This window comes from Corylus avellana, chromosome 3 (assembly GCF_965113065.1).
Source record: "Corylus avellana chromosome 3, dhCorAvel1.hap1.2, whole genome shotgun sequence".
Lineage (NCBI taxonomy): Eukaryota > Viridiplantae > Streptophyta > Magnoliopsida > Fagales > Betulaceae > Corylus > Corylus avellana.
In genome coordinates this window covers 7,050,577-7,070,137 of record NC_142492.1, presented here as the reverse complement: position 1 = coordinate 7,070,137, position 19,561 = coordinate 7,050,577, and the positions used below count along the sequence as shown (strand labels likewise).

Here is a 19,561-nt window from a genome sequence, read left to right as displayed (position 1 = left end):
AAGAAGAAATTGAAATGAAGGAACGTACTACATTTGAAATTCGTATGACAAGTTCTTTGTCCATATATATGATCTTGGGAACATGATTGAAATACAAACCAGCTGGATAACAGGCAGGATACTGAGAGATCGAGGAATGGATGGAAAAATGGGAAACTAAATAGTGTCTATTTTTGTAGTCCTTCGTGTTAAGTCATCACCCCTAATAAGTGACACTCAACAAGTAAAATGGACGGAGAATGACGGAAACAAGGTTCAAACTCACGACTTTTGTTTTGATATATGTTAAATCGTCACTTTGTTATAAAAGTTTAAACTGATATAAATTTAATCAATACTTTAACACATCGGGGATGATATGGCTCAAGGGATGTAATTTCCATCTTCCTTGGCTACTTATTCAAGTGTAAGGTTGCAAATTGACCCCATTTATCCTTTTCATTTACGGCATATAGTTTGTTGAAATATGATGAATCTATGATACCATGTTGAAATTTGTGGGAAAAACTAAAACACTAAAATAATAGCAGAAGAAAGAGAGAAAAGAGAGACAAAAAATTACAGATGGTTCGGTGTTAAATATCTACGTCCACTACTATAAATAGCCATAAGTGCTCAATTGTGCTCATTACTTTATTGTTTACAATACTTAGGTCTCTATTTATAGTTGAATAAGTCGACATATACAAGTAAACCTAAAATCAACTTATACAAGGAAACACAAATATCGACCTATACTAGGAAATATAAATAAATAATATAAATATCAGAATATATTCAAAATATATTATGAATATATTCTAGCATAGCTTTTAACAGGGTTCTATGCTTTTCTAGCATGATGGTAACCTGATAATGCATTCCACTAGCTAGCAGCTAGCAAGTCGACCTCATTCTTCCCACATGTGAGGCTTAAAAAAAATGATTCGTTGAACAAGCGGCTGAGGTTGATTTTCAAGTACTACTTAAACCAGAATACCCTCAAGAGAGGATGTGTACTACTACTTAATTAAACCAGGTGAAACTCAAGAGGATGTACATAACCATGGAAGCTTGTGCTTCTTATGGGGCAATGGTACTAATTCAGTTCGCGTATGGTGTAGGAAATATCCTAATTAAAATTGCTCTAGAAAAAGGACTCAATCAATTTGTCTTCGTGGTTTATAGGCATATAATTGCTATGCTTTTGTTAGGCCCCTTTGCTTATGTACTTGAAAGGTTAGCTATCCTTGTCATTGTTAGTTTTCATAGATGTGTGTGTCAGCATTTGCTTCTATTTCTTAATTCCTTTTTACCTTGAGATTATCAACTCCCTATGGTCTAGTTTGATCATATGCCTGAGTGGGTTCACGAGTATTTGTTCTTGCAAAGCAGGAAGCATCGCCCTTCACTCTCCTTCTCTGTGATCACAAAGATTTTTTTGCTTTCATCATTTGGCACTACCATCCATCTTAATGTTTACTATGCTGGTTTAGCCTACACTTCTCCAACTGTTGCAAGCGCCTTGAGTAATGTTATCCCTAGTTTGACCTTTCTCATAGCAGTTGTACTCAGGTATTTACTCTACTTTAATTTCCTCATATAAAAAGGCCTTTTTAGTGATTTGTTTATGTCTTTAATGAAGGATGGAGACATTGAAGATATCAAGTGCTAAAGGTCAAGCTAAGGTGTTGGGGACAGTCATTTGCATTGGCGGGGCACTTACATTTACCTTCTGGAAAGGAGGATACCTATTAAAAGGCTTTGTGCCCAGGCCTCTCATAGATATCTGTAGCACCAATGCTTCTGCTTGCAAGTTGAGCCATGGCAAGGACAACTGGATCAAGGGTTCTGCACTTATTCTGACTAGTCACATAGCATGGAGCGCATGGTTGATTCTCCAGGTGATGAACAATATACTTTCAAATATTACTTTATAATAATTTATGAAAAAGTTTCTCTTTTTGGCCTTTTTCTTTTTCCCAATTTTGGCCTTACTGATCCTCAGGCTGTGGTCTCCAAAGTCTACCCAGCTCGATTGTCTCTGAACACCTTGATTTGCTTCTTTGCATCATTGCAATCTTCTTTCCTTTCCCTGTTTTTTGCAAGGAATCCAACCTTATGGAAGCTGGAATGGAATATGCAGCTATTGACCATCATCTACACTGTGAGTGTTTACTTCACAAACACATCCCTTTTATGGGATATGATATATTTGAACCTGAAACAGTACCAGACTTCATCTTTTCCTATTTAATTTTTGAAACAGGGAGTGGTGTTATCATCATTAGTCTACTACCTCCAAACATGGTGTATCAGCAAAAAGGGTCCAGTTTTTGCAGCAATGTTTACTCCACTACTCCTTATCATCGTTGGCATATTCTCAGCTATTGCTTTTGCAGAGCGACTACACTTGGGCAGGTACACAAAAGTTCTTTCTTCCACTTACAACTTCATGGTTTTTCTTACTGTTAGAATATTTTATATATTATTCTCTAGGGTTTGTTGTCTTTTCTATTAGGGTTTATTCCCTACCTTAATTAGTCTAGGGTTTCTTGCTTATCACTCATAGCCTCTTTATATATAGAAACCTCTGTAATCATTCTCAATATATCAATCATTATCAATACAATATAGTCTTGTCCCTAAGAGATAGCTCAATTGGCTAGGACCACGCCTAATGAAGCGGAAGTCACTAGTTCGAATCTCTCTCCCCTCTCTTGTGTGGACATGTCAACAAAAAAAAATACAATGTAGTCCTTATATTTGCTTCTGCTCTCTCTCTCTTCTCTTTCGTTCTTTCGCTTTACAATATATTCAACAATATATTTAACATGGTATCATAGCCACTTTCTGTGGCTTCCAATAAACGTTTTGACGTTTCCTGGCACTCCATCCAATGATGTCACTGTTCCAGTCGTCCGTGCACCGCCAAGCGCTCCGCTGCTGAAAATCTCTTCCATGCCTTCAACGAAGCCTCATCTGGGAAAATTTATCTCAGATTCATGCTTGCGAGGCACAGATCTACAGATTTGTGAAAGATCCTTCGCCATCTGCCTTCCCACGTGCCACATGCACCGCCACTGTCACTCTTTTTGGCCAAATAACCACCAAAAGTGGTGTCTTGGCCCTAGATCGGTCGATATGTGCAATTGCAGTCCATTCCAGAATTGCACGTGCCCCCACGCGCCGCCAGGAAAAACTGCCGGTGATCCCACGCGCCACATGCTCCGCCATGTTAGGTGGATCAGCCCAGCATCCACACCAATCCACAGATCCGGCACCGATGGTCAGATCTCCACCAAGCACGTCGCCAGCGAACACTGGACGTGCCTCCACGCGCCGGTTTAAGCTCCTGCACTTGGGATTCACGTGCCAAGGATGCTACCAATGAAGGCATGTGTACTACACGCGCCATGCGATTCCCCTCTTCCTACCTACCACGTGTCACCCATAGAGGCTGCCACGTCAGCCCTAATTTCAATCCAGTCCAAAATCGGTTTCTAACCAGGTCATTGGGTTTTAAATGGGTCCAAAACCGGTTTCTAACCGGTTTAATTTCTTTCGGCTCAGCTGCCCAAGCTAGCCCACTCTCAAACCGGTACTATAAGTCAACCCGACTCATGGGTTAGACCCGGTTCACTCAAATTCGAAACAAATCGGATCCTACCCGTTTCAGTCGAATAGGCCAACCGGGTCAATTCCTACAACCCGGTCCAAATGGTCAATCCGATTTACCGGGTTAGACCCAGGTCATATCATTTTCATGTCAGCCCATATGCAATGGTCCATGGGTTTTGGCCTATTTTGGCCCAATCAAACCGGCCCAATTTAGCCTATCTTATAATGCTCCAATTCAAGTCTCAGGCCCAATCCAAGGTCCAAATCATTCACTGCCACCAGCACCCACCATCTCTGGCAACTTTTCTGGCGAAAAAAATAATAATAATCATAATTTCCTCTTTTTTTCCCCCAAACTGAAGCTTGCACCTTGAGTTTGAAGGGGGATGTTAAAATATTTTATATATTATTCTCTAGGGTTTATTGTCTTTCCTATTAGGGTTTATTCCGTACCTTAATTAGTCTAGAGTTTCTTGTTTATCACTCATAACCTCTTTATATGTAGAGGCCTCTGTAATCATTCTCAATATATCAATCATTATAAATACAATGTAGTCCTTATATTTGGTTCCGCTCTCTCTCTACTCTCTCGTTCTTCCGCTCTACAATATATTCAACAATATATTTAACACTTACCATAACAATTTGAATGTTAGTTCTCTCACAAATGAAACGCTACATATTTTAATTAGTTTTTGTATATTTGGTCTTACCCAGCTTGGTAGGAGCAGTTCTCATCATTGTGGGTCTTTACTGTGTGCTTTGGGCCAAAAAGGCAGAAAATCTTGTCACTGGGCAGCCAGAGAATGGAAAAGGATACGATGATAAGAAAATGGTGGAGATATCCATCAACGAGACAGCAAGGAATTCTGTCACAGATGAAACGAAATGAAAAAGGTCCATTTGTTGGAAAGTTAATAGATACAAATCTGACTATCAAAACCTATTGTCAGTACAGCACCAAGTCATGCTGGGATCTCTTTTTCTGTAGACTTCTTAGAACCAGCTAAAGTCTTTCATTCAAACTGCTGGGTAAAACAGCATAGATGCATTAAGTTTTATTTGATTGTCAAGGAAACCGATATGATCATTTGGTTGAAGTAACTCTGTAGGACAAGAAAGTGCAGGAAGATTCAAAATAATAACATAAATGATCAAACTTTTCCATCAGCCATGCCCTTTTTCTTTCCCTTTCAAATTCATCTCCCTCTCATATTTGTAAAGAAATCTCACAAACGAAGTGACATGCCAGCCCCTAATACTTTGTCGTCATTTAGTCCTTTAAACCCTTTCAAACCATCATCTCCTAGAAATAGAGCAGAATAAAGCAATCCCAAGCAAGCTAACATATAAAAATAAGCATAGTACAACAAAATGAGAAGATTGACCATCCGAAATTACATACTATTACCTAAATCTATTTTAAATAAGAACACTTACATAACTAAATTGCAAGTTATTACATAGAACCACATGCTTCATAAAGATGATCAAGCGTGCATATTGTTGCAGAGAAGCAAATGCACTACAACCAAGCTATGAAACATCACCAATGACCTTATTCTTTGAGTGTCTATCTTGTCCAATTCCTCAAATCCGCGTTAAACATATTAGCGTATGTATTGAAAAAGAGGAATCCCTCTTTTCTCTACATGCTTCATTTCAGGGAGTTTTCGATATCAATCACAAACCGGTATTTGACATCGCTCTTTATCAGCCTCTCAAGAGCTTCATTTGCATACTGAATTGGAATCACTTCTATGTTGGGATGAATTCCGTGCGCAGCACAGAAGTTTATCATTTCTTGTGTCTCCTTCGTGCCTCCGGTTGTACTACCAGAAACGGTTATCCTACCTGCCAAGAGGCCAAGCATAGAGTAGTTTATTAGGCCGGCAATTTTCTAACCTCCCAAGCTAAAAGTGCTATTAGCTCATCAAGTAAAAAATATGAACTTCAAGTAACTCTTAAAAGTCTGAAATTGTCAAATTACCAAGTAAAAGGGGTAAAGGACTGAACTTGACTTCACTTGGGGCACCCACCAGGACCAGAACACCAGAAGTCTTCAAAAGCGAAAGGTAGGGGTCAAATGGGTGGTCACCAGATGCTGTATCAATAATAAAATCCAATGACTTTGCCAGGGCCTGCAAAAACCAGAAATTAACAACCACCACCAATTAATCAATAAAATCAAGCGCTCCCAAGAAGGCATGTGTGTTTTACCGCCATCTGCTCTTGGTCAGATGAAATAACAAATTTGTCTGCACCAAGTAGAGTCAGGGCTTCCTCTCTCTTGGATATGCTTGTGCTGAGAACAGTTACGTTCAACCCAAAAGCCTTGCCAAACTTCACTGCCATGTGACCAAGACCACCAAGGCCAATCACTCCAAGAGATTTTCCAGCTTGATTCATCTTATGCCGCATCATGGGAGTGTAAACAGTAATTCCAGCACAAAGCAAAGGCGCTGCTGAAGCCAATGGATAGCTTTCAGGAATCGTATAGCAGTACCTGCAGATTCAAGCCAACGTGAGGTGAGTAGGTGATATTTATGACATTAACAAATCCATTAAGCAGTAACATCATAAAATTCTGACCTTTCTTGGACAACAATGGAATTTGAGTATCCTCCTTTTGTGATTGTACCATCCACATCTACGGCATTATAAGTGCCAACAGCTCGCTTTAGACAATGAATTTCTAGTTTATCATCACAATACTCACAATCTCTGCAAGAGTCAACAAAAGCTCCCACCCCAACATGGTCGCCAACTTTGAAACGCTCGACATTGGAACCAATCTCTTTCACAATTCCAGCAATCTCATGTCTGGCAATGCGAATAATCATTGATTCATATATACGTCAGTGTACTCAAATTATAAGAATTTCTCAATATTATTATTAAATCAGTGGACATACCCAGGCACTACGGGATACATGCAGTCTCCAAATTTGTTCCTGGTCCAAATTACATCGGCATAACAGATTCCGCAGTGCGTGATTTTTATAGAAACGTCATCTTTTCCAACAGCCCTGAAATATGTTTTTTTCTCCCAAGTACTTGTTAATCAATATTTTATTATGCAACAGATCATCAAGCAAAGAGTACTGGTGCTATATCAAACTGCAAGCTTAGGCTTGTTCTTTGTTTCTGTAATTAAGCTTCCTAGCTTCCTCGAGGAGAAAATTAAGTGAACATACCTACGGCTGAATTTGTAAGGTGAGAGAACCCCAGATGCATCTCTTGCGGCCCATCCAAGGCAATTTTCATTTGCGGCTGCAGAGCTCATTGTTGACTGATCCACCAAATGTAAGGCCGTAAATTAAATATCAGTAAAATATCAAAGAGAAAGTAATCCATGAACAATTTAAAGTAGAATATTAAAATAAATATATGGATTGGATGAACATTATTTGTTGAGGAGAAAAAGTGGATCACAATTAAAGGTGGATAAAACGTGGATCAGCCTTCTTTGGTAAAAGGGTTGGAGTTGGCTTAGATACTATTCATTACCATTTTTTAAAAAAATCAACATCAAAACATTCTAACTTTTTCACTTTTTATATCAAATCATTCACTTTTTTTTATTATTTAAATAAAAAAATCACTACAAAACAAAATTTTTTCATTTTTCCATATCACTTTTTCATTTTTTTTATACCAAATATTCTTATTTTTTTCACATAAATCTACATCAACTACAATATCTAAGTCAACCTATTTACCAAACACCATCTTAGTTGGTTATCAAATGAAAATCAAGAAGGAAGTGGCTGACCTAAGAACAGTACGTACGTCGGTACGTGACAGAGACTGAGGTAAGAGATGACAAAGATATTTTTAATGTAATAATGGTACGTATTTGTATGAAAATGTTGTAATTATCTTGGTCTTATTTATAGTACTATGAGAGATATCAAAAAAAAAACGTCAGCGCTTACGAATCTTGCTCTGAAAGATATTGAACAACAGACCACGTACGTATGCAATGACGTCCTCGGAGCAAACGCCAATTTCTGGGCCAATATGTGACATACGCTCTGATCTCACCATTCGAAGCGTCCCTATAAGGTTCGTTTGACAACAGCCAGCACCTAGATACTGTTTAGTGGCTGACCTGTTGACCAATTTTTTCCTTCAAAGTTTATCTTGTTTTTTACCATATTGCCCCTCTCTCTTAAATTTTTCCAGACATAAATCCCACGATTGGACAAAAGGTTGTCGGGTGGGGGTTGGAGTCAGCAGATCTGGATGGGTTTATGTGGACTTTGGAGGCCATTGCTGTTGCTGCTGCTGACGCTGTTGGTGACATTGCTGGTCGGGGAGTTGATGGGAGATGGGTTCTCTCTTTCTTTCTTGGGGTTTCGAGCAACTTTCCATTGATGGGACGGTTTGTTTCTCTCACACACGACACGACGTTCAATTAATTAATTAATACTAGTCTTATATCTTAACACACAACGTTCCCAGAAATCAACTTTTTTCCACGCGTTTGAATTAATCCTCGTATATCTTAACAATTAATATTGTTAACAAAGCTGATTGATGGATAGGATCCCCTGGATTTCCGATGGGAATTTTAATTAGTTTTTAAAATTTCAGATTTAGGCCATCTATTTTTATCTAAGAGTCATTATCATGTCACATATCCCATTACTAATAAGATAATAATAAATTTTTAATGATATTAATGATATTAATAATAATCATTATTTTATTATTTTATTAGTAGTGGGACATGTGGCAGGATAATAGCTCTTGGATGAAAATGAATGGCTTTGATCTAAAATTTCAGAAACCTAATTCTCCTAGATATTCCAAGAGATCCAAATCCCTGAGTCATAGCCGCAAGAGAACCATTTGTTTCTTTCCCGGCCTCCTAGCCTCCCCCAACTCTTCAATTTTCTGAATGGTGAGTCTGCAGAGATGCTTAGACTTTGCAATGGTTCTTTTTTTTTTTTGTCTATATTTGTTTTCAACAGTGATCTACGAGGTGAATTTTTTTTTTTTCGATTTCTTTTAGTCGTTTTCTAAGGTTTTGTTTACACGAAACCTTTATAGTTGCGATCTTAGATCTCCGATCTATTTTTGGTTTCTCTCTGATTTTTTTTATGGGAGCAAATTATTGACCGATGGCGAAGGAAACGGATGGTAAAAGCAGCAAAGGACATTGGGTTTGGGAATGCGCTTGTAGTGGAGATGGAAAAGTCCGAAAATTACTCTCTAGTTGAAAAAGTTGTGATGGACTGGGCAGTGACTAATGACATAATTCATCGGAATATGCTGTAGATTTGAAAACTGATTGAAACAGTGACATTCAAAGAGTTAAGTAAAGCATGGATCAAATTTGGATAGAAATAAATTTCTCATTATATCTATGATATTATTGTATTAGAGCAACATGCTCTATTTTTATGAAATGGATAGAGAAGAAGTCTTGTTAAAAAAAAAAAAAAAAAATTGCCGGATTCTATGATTGGTTGGGATCAACACATTAACATTGTGGAATGAAGATATAGTTTTTAGCATTACTCTTGAACATATTCTAGATGAAAAATGGTATAAACTACATTTTAATCTTACAATATATGGCAGCCCAACACTCTATTCATCACTTGGTATGGTAATTAATGACTAATGAGACGATAAATATGGTAAATAATGAAGGGATAAATGATATTGCAGAATTTCAAGACAATGGTTGAGATTTAAAGAAACCCACTCCGGAGAGTATCCTAAGAATTTTAAGGAGTCTTAATCTATCTTTGGACTACTTCTAAAAAGCCGTCTAAAAGGCACAAACTGCTTCACAAATTTGGTGATAAAAAGCTGAGGAACATTTACTTCACGAAACAAGATGCAGGTTTAGCATCTTCAAGGATTTTATCATTTCTAATATTCATTTCTACTTGCCCTTTTTTCATAGCCGAAAAGGCTTGTAAAGTGTCTTAGAGTGCAAATTATTGTGCACATTTTTTAACTAGATAGGCCGCTTCCAACCTCATGTTCAGAAGCATTTCCAATTAGTCTCTCATTCTCTCTTTCACTAAAATTAAGAATGAAAGAGTCCTCTGTAACCCTTTCCCTATTAGCCTAGGAAAAAAAATTGCAGGTTTAGCAAAATCACCCCTAAAAAAGCCCCACTAAATGGAGCCTTAGTTCTAAAGTTCTTATACCTTGTTTGATGAAGCTTTTTGTGGCTTCTTCAATGGTGTTTCTTTAGCTTTTGAAATGAAAAAAGTTGCCGTGCAATCTGTTTGGCTTTTCACCCCTTTGGTGGCAACTTGAATTTTATTTTAAATTGCTTTTGAATAGCAGCTTATAGCATAAATAGCTTCCCCAATGTCGAAGTTTGTCGTTACGACGTTTTCTTGTAACTTCAATTTAGTTCTCGGGTATTCAATTTCAACAATTAAGTCATTTGGTTTTACCCCTATTTTAATTAGATCTCTTCATCAACTTATTGTATAATTAAGTGACTGCATGCCAAGTCAAACCACTAAATTAATGACATGTGACTCGCGCTTGACACATCATATGCCAACTATACGTTATATGTCACAAATTTACAAAACTACGTTTAGCCAAGCACAAGCACATGACAACAATGGGAAAGAACAACATTTAGAAGTCCATACTGCTATTTTTTATTAAACCATTTCTTAAAACACCACTCCACAAACCCATCCACTTATTTCAGGCAAGTTACATACTTACATACGCTTTTGAGTTTCATCATATGATCCAAGAGCTTTAGCAGTTTCATTTTAGGGAGTTCTCGATATCAATAACAAACTGGTACTTCACATCTTTCTTTATTAGTCTCTCGAGAGCTTCATTTGCATACTGAATTGGAATTACTTCAATGTTGGGGTAAATTTTATGAGCAGCATAGAAGTCTATCATTTCTTGTGTCACTTTTGTACCACCTGTTACGCTACCAGAAATGGTTCTCCAACCTGCCAAAAGTTCAACGCATGTAGATAGTTCAGTACACTTTATGTGTTTTAACTTGCAAAGGTAACACGTTCTAACTATAGAAGAGAGTAAATTTCATGAAGCTCTTCAAATCTAAAAACTGTCGTAAGTACCCCGATTTAGGTTTGCAGGGCTGAATTTGACTTCACTTGGGAACCCCACCAGGACTAGAACACCAGAAATCTTCAACAGTGACATATAGGGATCAAATGGATGATCACTAGATGCTGTGTCAACTATAAAGTCAAAAGACATAGCCAGGGCCTGCAAACAACATGACAACCATCAATCCAACAACAATTAGGATAGGTCATCGATTTCAATATTGCTTGTGTGAACAGAGAAACAGACGCTTTATAACAAAGCTTAAATAATTCTACCTTCATCTCCTCTTGGTCAGATGAGACCACAAATCTGTCTGCACCAAGCAAACTCAGGGCTTCCTCTTTCTTGGATAAGCTAGTGCTGAGAACTGTCACATTCAACCCAAAAGCCTTCCCAAACTTCACAGGCATGTGACCAAGACCTCCAAGCCCAATCACTCCTAGAGATTTACCAGGTTGGTTCATCTTATGGCGCACCATGGGAGCATACACTGTAATTCCAGCACAAAGCAAAGGGGCTGTTGAAGCCAGTGGATAGTTGTCAGGTATCCTGAAGCAGTACCTGTATATTCAAGATCAAAACTGATATTCTCAATCTCTGGTAACAACTTGCCCAATTTCCTGAGTTTCAAGTCAAAAGGTTAACAAGGACAATTGTTTCCTTTTCCCAATAGTATGCAGAATATAATGCAGGTTCTAAAAACCCAACCATCAGCTAGATCTATATATTGATGTTGAGCAGAAGGTCCTTGATTTCTTTCATCAGAAGCTCTACTACCAAGTAAATGACAAAGCAAGAGTAGAAACAATGTATAAGACAATGATATGCCAAATCCATCATAAATTGGAAGTGGGGAAGTGAGAGAGAGAGAGAGAGAGAGAGAGAGAAACCTGTATGATAATGGAAATATTTTATAAAATCAGCCACATATGTGGCTTATAGCTTATGTTCAGTCATTGGCGATATTGCCAAAGGCTTAGGCCCCCTGGGAAGCCTCAGGCATTACACCACCAAAATCAATCATCTTCATGCAGCACCTCCGTGAAACAAATGATCAAATGAGTAGGCACATAAACTTCCAGAGTCACATCGTCTCCAATTAGTACGAACTTAGACACTTCTTATTTTGCAAGTGCATGAGGTTAAAAGGTTCAGGTGTAAAAACTATGCAAATGTGAGAAATAGCTTCAGACATTCAGCAGTGTACGGGGAGTGGGGGCGCATTTCCTTCTGCAATTGCAATATATAAATAAAATAAAGGAAGAGAACATAGTTTAGCATCAGAGAATACTTGCCTTTCATGGACAAGAATGTAACTGGAATAACCTCCTTTGGTAATAGTGCCATCCGCATCAACACCATGAAAAGTGAAAACTGATCCTTTAGCACAAACAACTTCTAGTCCATCATTGCAATACTCACAATCTCTGCATGAGTTTACATAGGTTCCCACTCCAACATGGTCGCCAACTTTGAAGCAGTGAACATTGGAACCAACCTCTTTCACAATTCCAGCAATCTCATGTCTGGTTTACAATTATAGATATATTAGTTCGAGGAAATCTAGGGCTACTCATAGTATACAATTTAGTCCCCTTACCCAGGCACTAAAGGATACTTCGAATCCCCATGTTTATTCCTCGTCCAAATTACATCAGCATAACAAACTCCAGAGTGTGTAATATTTATTGAAACATCATCACTTCCAAGATCCCTGAATAAAGTTTCCTAAGTTAATCAGAATATCCTATAAAAACAGCACATGATCAATCAAAAACGTATTCGTGATACAAATTTCAATTATTTTTTAATCGTAGTTCTAAAATCATATACCAATCATGTATAGTATCATTATTGTGAGCTAATTATATGGGAAATCAATATCTGGAATTCTCTTCTGGCAAAATTTTCTAATAATCTCAGTTGAGTAAATTGTTCCCATTATGAATATCCAAGAGAATAAATACACATCAACAAAATAAAATGACATATAAATAGAATGTTATCTATGTTCTTTCAAGCGCAATTGGTCTTTTCCTTTATTTCTTTTATGGTTGTACTTCAAGAAAGAAATCATCACATCTAGTGCCCGTTTATAATATTCTATCATATACGATTCCATAAGTATGATATGTTCTACTTCATTATTTGCATCGATAAATGAACGAGACCATCAATAGATGCGTTAGAGGACATTATAGGACTAGATATATGCTAAACAACTTACTTAGGAAAAAATTGTAAGCAAAACAAAAGCATAAAAAAGAGTATAGGACCTGCAAGGGATGCTCAAACAAACATCAAAGTAGAAATTCTATTCTTTTTCTTCAAAAATGAAATAACCCATTTGATAGAAAAGGCCAAAAAAAAAAAGGTGTAGAAATTTTGCTACTAGTGCATATAGACACATTGAAAAGAGTTGAAAGCAGAACACACACTTGGGGCTCTTTTGGTTGCCCTTGGCCCCATGAAATTTGATGGCTCCAATCACATGTCGATACTTTCAATGAACAAATCGGAAATTTTGACTTGGGGTTTCAAGAATCATGACCATCATGACAAGAAATTTGAAGTGAGGGCATTTCATGAAACAGAAATTACTTATCCCATCCATTACAGTGATGGTTTCATTTTTCATGGCTCCATTCAAGATGATGGATTTGTATGTTAATAAAATTTAATCAAATTCACGGACACCCAAATTCACCCTTAATGAATGATGCATGCATAGACATAAAGGCTTTTTTCTTGTTTTCTTTCCTTGAAAAGACATGTTCTATAATCTTCCTTTCTCGAAAAAGAGATTAACTAAACATACCTGCGGCTGAAGTTGTAAGGTGATAAAACTCCCGATGCATCTCTTGCAGCCCATCCAAGGCAGTCGTCTTTTGCACTCAAGGAGCTCATTGTTGACTGATTTTCGATAAAACATCAAACATGAGTTTCGTCCAAGGAAAATATACTTGGGGAAAGAAACCATCAGGGTTATAGAGCTTTCCCATTTCAACATATAATAAATTCAACATTTTTGTGGGTACAACACTCCACTCACTCGTAAAGAGCATAACTATTTTGGTCTTCTGATAGCTGAAATACATGAAACGATATCGCAGACGTGTTCCCAAATATACACGCAAACAATGGATAAATTAATTAGTCTAGGTAACGGAAAGACAAATCTGGGGATGCATGACAAATGAAAAAAAAAATGAGATCAATTGTCAACCAGAAAGCTTATGGAGATCTATGGCGGAGCAGTGTAATTCCAGATTATATCATCAAAACTTATGGATATCTATGGCTTTGCTTGAATAATATGAAGGGTGTGCTTGTAACTGGGGCTTCATACGGGCTACAGATTTGGTGCATAGAGAAGAAAGGACCTTTTTATGTTGCCATGTTTTGTCCACTTTCGTTGCTTATAACAGCTATCTTCTCAGCTTTTGTGTGGGTTGAGCGGCTACGTTGTGGAAGGTTCGTTACTTGTTTCTTCTTCTGCTATATTTGTTGGAAAAGCAATACTTGGCCCATTTTCTTACCGCTCATATATATGTGCTTGCTATTTGCTAACAGCATATTGGGTGGCATTATGATTGTTGGAGGTCTTTATTCTCTTCTATGGGGAAGGAGCAAGGAGGGCACTCAACAAATGCTCAAAAGCCAAGATGTTGAAAGACGCTAGCTGATCAATTCAGGCCCATCACTTCGTTTTCCTCACACGCAAACAGGGAACACTCTGTTCTTGTTAGTATTGGTTTCCATGTTGTATTGAAGTTGTATTGATTGAAGATACATGATTGTCTTCTTATCTACTATTGTAATTTAATATCATTATGACAAATCATGGAAACCAATCGTTATGAAAACAGGCTTTGGTTTGTGTTCTGTGCTTGTGCACGCAGAATACAGGATGCAAACCATAGTACTCTTGAAAACATGAAGGTACATTTTCAGATTACTCAACTATAGGAATATACATAAAGCACTTCTCCAACAAGAAATTGAAGCGAAGGAACGTACTACATTTGAAATTCGTATGACAAGTTCTTTGTCCCTATATATGATCTTGGGAACATGATTGAAATACAAACCAGCTGGATAGCAGGCAGGATACTGAGAGATCGAGGAATGGAAGGAAAAATGGGAAACTAAATAGTGTCAATTTTTGTAGTCCTTCATGTTAAATCATCACCCTTAATAAGTGACACTCAACAAGTAAAATGGATGGAGAATGACGGAAACAAGGTTCAAACTCATGACTTTTGTTCTGATATATGTTAAATCGTCACTTTGTTCTAAAAGTTTAAACTGATATAAATTTAATTAATACTTTAACACATGGGGGTGATATGGCTCAAGGGATGTAATTTCCATCTTCCTTGGCTACTTATTCAAGTGTAAGATTGCAAATTGACCCCATTTATCCTTTTCATTTACAGCATATAGTTTGTTGAAATATGATGAATCTATGATACCATGTTGAAATTTGTGGGAAAAACTAAAATACTGAAATAATAGCAGACGAAAGAGAGAAAAGAGAAACAAAAAATTACAGATGGTTCGGTATTATATATCTACGGCCACCACTATGAATAGTCATAAGTGCTACATTGTGCTCATTACTTTGTTGTTTACAATACTTAAGTCTCTATTTATAGTTGAATAAGTCGACTTATACAAGTAAACCTAAAATCAACTTATACAAGGAAACATAAATATCAACCTATACTAAGAAATACAAATAAATAATATAAATATCAGAATATATTCAAAATATATTATGAATATATTCTAACATAGCTTTTAAGAGGGTTCTATGCTTTTCTAGCATGATGGTAACCTGATAATGCATTCCACTAGCTAGCAGCTAGCAAGTCGACCTCATTCTTCCCACATGTGAGGCTTAAAAAAAATGATTCGTTGAACAAGCGGCTGAGGTTGATTTTCAAGTACTACTTAAACCAGAATACCCTCAAGAGAGGATGTGTACTACTACTTAATTAAACCAGGTGAAACTCAAGAGGATGTACATAACCATGGAAGCTTGTGCTTCTTATGGGGCAATGGTACTAATTCAGTTCGCGTATGGTGTAGGAAATATCCTAATTAAAATTGCTCTAGAAAAAGGACTCAATCAATTTGTCTTCGTGGTTTATAGGCATATAATTGCTATGCTTTTGTTAGGCCCCTTTGCTTATGTACTTGAAAGGTTAGCTATCCTTGTCATTGTTAGTTTTCATAGATGTGTGTGTCAGCATTTGCTTCTATTTCTTAATTCCCTTTTACCTTGAGATTATCAACTCCCTATGGTCTAGTTTGATCATATGCCTGAGTGGGTTCACGAGTATTTGTTCTTGCAAAGCAGGAAGCATCGCCCTTCACTCTCCTACTCTGTGATCACAAAGATTTTTTTGCTTTCATCATTTGGCACTACCATCCATCTGAATGTTTACTATGCTGGTTTAGCCTACACTTCTCCAACTGTTGCAAGCGCCTTGAGTAATGTTATCCCTAGTTTGACCTTTCTCATAGCAGTTGTGCTCAGGTATTTACTCTACTTTAATTTCCTCATATAAAAAGGCCTTTTTAGTGATTTGCTTATGTCTTTAATGAAGGATGGAGACAGTGAAGATATCAAGTGCTAAAGGTCAAGCTAAGGTGTTGGGGACACTCATTTGCATTGGCGGGGCACTTACATTTACCTTCTGGAAAGGAGGATACCTATTAAAAGGCTTTGTGCCCAGGCCTCTCATAGATATCTGTAGCACCAATGCTTCTGCTTGCAAGTTGAGCCATGGCAAGGACAACTGGATCAAGGGTTCTGCACTTATTCTGACTAGTCACATAGCATGGAGCGCATGGCTGATTCTCCAGGTGATGAACAATATACTTTCAAATATTACTTTATAATAATTTATGAAAAAGTTTCTCTTTTTGGCCTTTTTCTTTTTCCCAATTTTGGCCTTACTGATCCTCAGGCTGTGGTCTCCAAAGTCTACCCAGCTCGATTGTCTCTGAACACCTTGATTTGCTTCTTTGCATCATTGCAATCTTCTTTCCTTGCCCTGTTTTTTGCAAGGAATCCAACCTTATGGAAGCTGGAATGGAATATGCAGCTATTGACCATCATCTACGCTGTGAGTGTTTAGTTCACAAGCGCATCCCTTTTATGGGATATGATATATTTGAACCTGAAACACTACCAGACTTCATCTTTTTCTATTTAATTTTTGAAACAGGGAGTGGTGTTATCATCATTAGTCTACTACCTCCAAACATGGTGTATCAGCAAAAAGGGACCAGTTTTTGCGGCAATGTTTACTCCACTACTCCTTATCATCGTTGGCATATTCTCAGCTATTGCTTTTGCAGAGCGACTACACTTGGGCAGGTACAAAAAATTCTTTCTTCCACTTACAACTTCATGGTTTTTCTTACTGTTAGAATATTTTATATGTTATTCTCTAGGGTTTGTTGTCTTTTCTATTAGGGTTTATTCCCTACCTTAATTAGTCTAGGGTTTCTTGCTTATCACTCATAGCTTCTCTATATATGGAGGCCTCTATAATCATTCTCAATATATCAATCATGATCAATACAATATAGTCATGTCCCTTAGAGATAGCTCAATCGGTCAGGACCAAGCCTAATGAAGTGGAAGTCACTAGTTCGAATCTCCCTCCCCTCTCTTGTGCGGACATTTCAACAAAAAAAAAAAAAAAAATACAATGTAGTCCTTATATTTGCTTCCTCTCTCTCTCTTCTCTTTCGTTCTTCTGCTTTACAATATATTGAACAATATATTTAACATGGTATCAGAGCCACTTTCTGTGGCCTCTAATAAACGTTTTGACGTTTCCTAGCGCTCCATCGAATGATGTCACTGTTCCAGTCGTCCATGCACCGCCAAGCGCTTCGCCACTGAAAATCTCTTCCACGCCTACAACGAAACCTCATCTGGGAAAATTTATCCCAGATTCATGCTTGCGAGACACAGATCTACAAATTTGTGGAAGATCCTCCACCATCCGCCTTCCCACGCGCCACATACGCCGCCACCGTCACTCTTTTTGGCCAAATAACCACCAAAAGTAGTGTCTTGGCCCCAGATCGGTCGATATGTGCAATTTCAGTCCATTCCAAAATTGCACGTGCCCCCACGCGCCGCTAGGAAAAACTGCCAATCATCCCACGCGCCACACACGCTGCCATGTCAGGTGGATCAGCCCAGCATCCACACCGATCCACAGATCCGGCGCTGACGGTCAGATCTCCACCAAGCACGCCGCCATCAGACACCGAACGCGCCTCCACGCGCTGGTTTAAGCTCTTGCACATGGGATTCACACACCAAGGATGCTGCCAATGCAGGCATGTGTACTACACGCACCATGCGATTCCCCTGTTCCTGCTTGCCATGTGCCACCCAGAGAGGCTACCACGTCAACCCTAATTTCAATCTGGTCCAAAATCGGTTTCTAACTGAGTCATCAGGTTTTAAACGGGTCCAAAACCGGTTTCTAACTGTTCTAATTTCTTTCGACTCAGCTGCCCAAGCCAGCCCACTCTCAAACCTGTACTGTAAGTCAACCCGACCCGTGTGTTAGACCCGGTCCACTCAAATCTAAAACAAATCGGATCCTACCCGTTTCAGTCGAATAGGCCAACCGGATCAATTCCTACAACCTAGTCCAAATAGTCAACCCGATTCGCCGGGTTAGACCCAGGTCATATCATTTTCGGGTCAAACCATATGTAATGGTCCATGGGTTTTGGCCTATTTTGGCCCAATCAACCGGCCCAATTTAGCCTATCCTATAATGCTCCAATTCAAGCCTCAGGCCCAGTCCATGGCCCAAATCATTCACTGCCACTAGCACCCGCCATCTCCGGCGACTTTTCCGGCGAAAAAAAATAATAATCATAATTTTCCCTTTTTTCCCCAAACTGAAGCTTGCACCTTGAGTTTGAAGGGAGATGTTAAAATATTTTATATATTATTCTCTAGTGTTTATTGTCTTTCCTATTAGGGTTTATTCCTTACCTTAATTAGTCTAGAGTTTCTTTCTTATCACTCATAGCCTCTCTATATGTAGAGGTCTCTGTAATCATTCTCAATATATCAATCATTATAAATACAATGTAGTCCTTATATTTGCTTCCGCTCTTTCTTTACTCTCTCGTTCTTCCGCTCTACAATATATTCAACAATATATTTAACACTTACCATAACAATTTGAATGTTAGTTCTCTCACAAATGAAACGCTACATATTTTAATTAGTTTTTGTATATTTGGTCTTACCCAGCTTGGTAGGAGCAGTTCTCATCATTGTGGGTCTTTACTGTGTGCTTTGGGCCAAAAAGGCAGAAAATCTTGTCACTGGGCAGCCAGAGAATGGAAAAGGATACGATGATAAGAAAATGGTGGAGATATCCATCAACGAGACAGCAAGGAATTTTGTCACAGATGAAACGAAATGAAAAAGGTGCATTTGTTGGAAAGTTAATAGATACAAATATGACTATCAAAAGCTATTGTCAGTACAGCACTAAGTCATGCTGGGATCTCTTTTTCTGTAGACTTCTTAGAACCAGCTAAAGTCTTTCATTCAAACTGCTGGGTAAAACAGCATAGATGCATTAAGTTTTATTTGATTGTCAAGGAAACCGATATGATCATTTGGTTGAAGTAACTCTGTAGGACAATAAAGTGCAGGAAGATTCAAAATAATAACATAAATGATCAAACTTTTCCATCAGCCATGCCCTTTTTCTTTCCCATTCAAATTCATCTCCCTCTCATATTCGTTAAGAAATCTAACAAACGAAGTGACATGCCAGCCCCTAATACTTTGTCGTCATTTAGTCCTTTAAACCCT

At 38.0% G+C, this 19,561-nt stretch overlaps 4 protein-coding genes across 5 annotated transcripts; 2 read left to right on the top strand and 2 right to left on the bottom strand.

The window, feature by feature from the left end:
• Nucleotides 1-1,041: 1,041 nt before the first annotated feature.
• On the top strand, nucleotides 1,042-5,214 carry LOC132173985 (WAT1-related protein At5g07050-like). Its single transcript, XM_059585701.2, has 6 exons — nucleotides 1,042-1,218; nucleotides 1,375-1,554; nucleotides 1,625-1,883; nucleotides 1,988-2,146; nucleotides 2,249-2,400; nucleotides 4,318-5,214. The coding sequence occupies exons 1-6, from the start codon at nucleotides 1,046-1,048 to the stop codon at nucleotides 4,490-4,492; spliced, it is 1,098 nt and encodes a 365-aa protein (XP_059441684.2). The 5' UTR covers nucleotides 1,042-1,045; the 3' UTR covers nucleotides 4,493-5,214.
• LOC132173982 (putative cinnamyl alcohol dehydrogenase 1) lies at nucleotides 4,924-7,462 on the bottom strand. 2 transcript variants are annotated; one of them, XM_059585696.1, is made up of 7 exons: nucleotides 7,376-7,462; nucleotides 6,798-6,892; nucleotides 6,516-6,629; nucleotides 6,193-6,423; nucleotides 5,821-6,106; nucleotides 5,591-5,741; nucleotides 4,924-5,454 (listed from the first exon to the last, which is right to left on the bottom strand). In XM_059585696.1, exons 2-7 carry the CDS (start codon nucleotides 6,884-6,886, stop codon nucleotides 5,258-5,260), a joined length of 1,068 nt encoding a protein of 355 aa, XP_059441679.1. In that variant the 5' UTR covers nucleotides 6,887-6,892; nucleotides 7,376-7,462; the 3' UTR covers nucleotides 4,924-5,257. The 2 variants fall into 2 exon arrangements, with proteins under 2 accessions (XP_059441679.1, XP_059441680.1); XM_059585697.2 differs by lacking the exon at nucleotides 7,376-7,462 and adding an exon at nucleotides 7,036-7,058.
• A 2,780-nt stretch (nucleotides 7,463-10,242) lies between these two features.
• On the bottom strand, nucleotides 10,243-13,924 carry LOC132173983 (putative cinnamyl alcohol dehydrogenase 1). Its single transcript, XM_059585698.2, has 8 exons — nucleotides 13,907-13,924; nucleotides 13,733-13,767; nucleotides 13,499-13,593; nucleotides 12,281-12,394; nucleotides 11,976-12,206; nucleotides 10,956-11,241; nucleotides 10,689-10,839; nucleotides 10,243-10,556 (listed from the first exon to the last, which is right to left on the bottom strand). The coding sequence occupies exons 3-8, from the start codon at nucleotides 13,585-13,587 to the stop codon at nucleotides 10,360-10,362; spliced, it is 1,068 nt and encodes a 355-aa protein (XP_059441681.2). The 5' UTR covers nucleotides 13,588-13,593; nucleotides 13,733-13,767; nucleotides 13,907-13,924; the 3' UTR covers nucleotides 10,243-10,359.
• A 1,771-nt stretch (nucleotides 13,925-15,695) lies between these two features.
• LOC132176486 (WAT1-related protein At5g07050) lies at nucleotides 15,696-19,271 on the top strand. Its single transcript, XM_059588711.2, has 6 exons — nucleotides 15,696-15,889; nucleotides 16,046-16,225; nucleotides 16,296-16,554; nucleotides 16,659-16,817; nucleotides 16,920-17,071; nucleotides 18,989-19,271. The coding sequence occupies exons 1-6, from the start codon at nucleotides 15,705-15,707 to the stop codon at nucleotides 19,161-19,163; spliced, it is 1,110 nt and encodes a 369-aa protein (XP_059444694.2). The 5' UTR covers nucleotides 15,696-15,704; the 3' UTR covers nucleotides 19,164-19,271.
• Nucleotides 19,272-19,561: the final 290 nt, after the last annotated feature.

Coding starts and splice junctions, on each gene's coding strand:
- LOC132173985 (XM_059585701.2), top strand. CDS start 1,046: ATGGAAGCTTGTGCTTCTTATGGGGCAATGGTACTAATTCAGTTCGCG. Junction 1,219..1,374: donor TTTGCTTATGTACTTGAAAG/GTTAGCTATCCT, acceptor CTTGCAAAGCAG/GAAGCATCGCCCTTCACTCT. Junction 2,401..4,317: donor GAGCGACTACACTTGGGCAG/GTACACAAAAGT, acceptor GGTCTTACCCAG/CTTGGTAGGAGCAGTTCTCA.
- LOC132173982 (XM_059585696.1), bottom strand. CDS start 6,886: ATGAGCTCTGCAGCCGCAAATGAAAATTGCCTTGGATGGGCCGCAAGA. Junction 6,424..6,515: donor ATGTATCCCGTAGTGCCTGG/GTATGTCCACTG, acceptor TCGCATTGCCAG/ACATGAGATTGCTGGAATTG. Junction 5,455..5,590: donor TCCTTTACCCCTTTTACTTG/GTAATTTGACAA, acceptor GCCTCTTGGCAG/GTAGGATAACCGTTTCTGGT.
- LOC132173983 (XM_059585698.2), bottom strand. CDS start 13,587: ATGAGCTCCTTGAGTGCAAAAGACGACTGCCTTGGATGGGCTGCAAGA. Junction 12,207..12,280: donor AAGTATCCTTTAGTGCCTGG/GTAAGGGGACTA, acceptor ATTGTAAACCAG/ACATGAGATTGCTGGAATTG. Junction 11,242..11,975: donor TACATTCTTGTCCATGAAAG/GCAAGTATTCTC, acceptor TTGAATATACAG/GTACTGCTTCAGGATACCTG.
- LOC132176486 (XM_059588711.2), top strand. CDS start 15,705: ATGTACATAACCATGGAAGCTTGTGCTTCTTATGGGGCAATGGTACTA. Junction 15,890..16,045: donor TTTGCTTATGTACTTGAAAG/GTTAGCTATCCT, acceptor CTTGCAAAGCAG/GAAGCATCGCCCTTCACTCT. Junction 16,226..16,295: donor CTCATAGCAGTTGTGCTCAG/GTATTTACTCTA, acceptor TCTTTAATGAAG/GATGGAGACAGTGAAGATAT.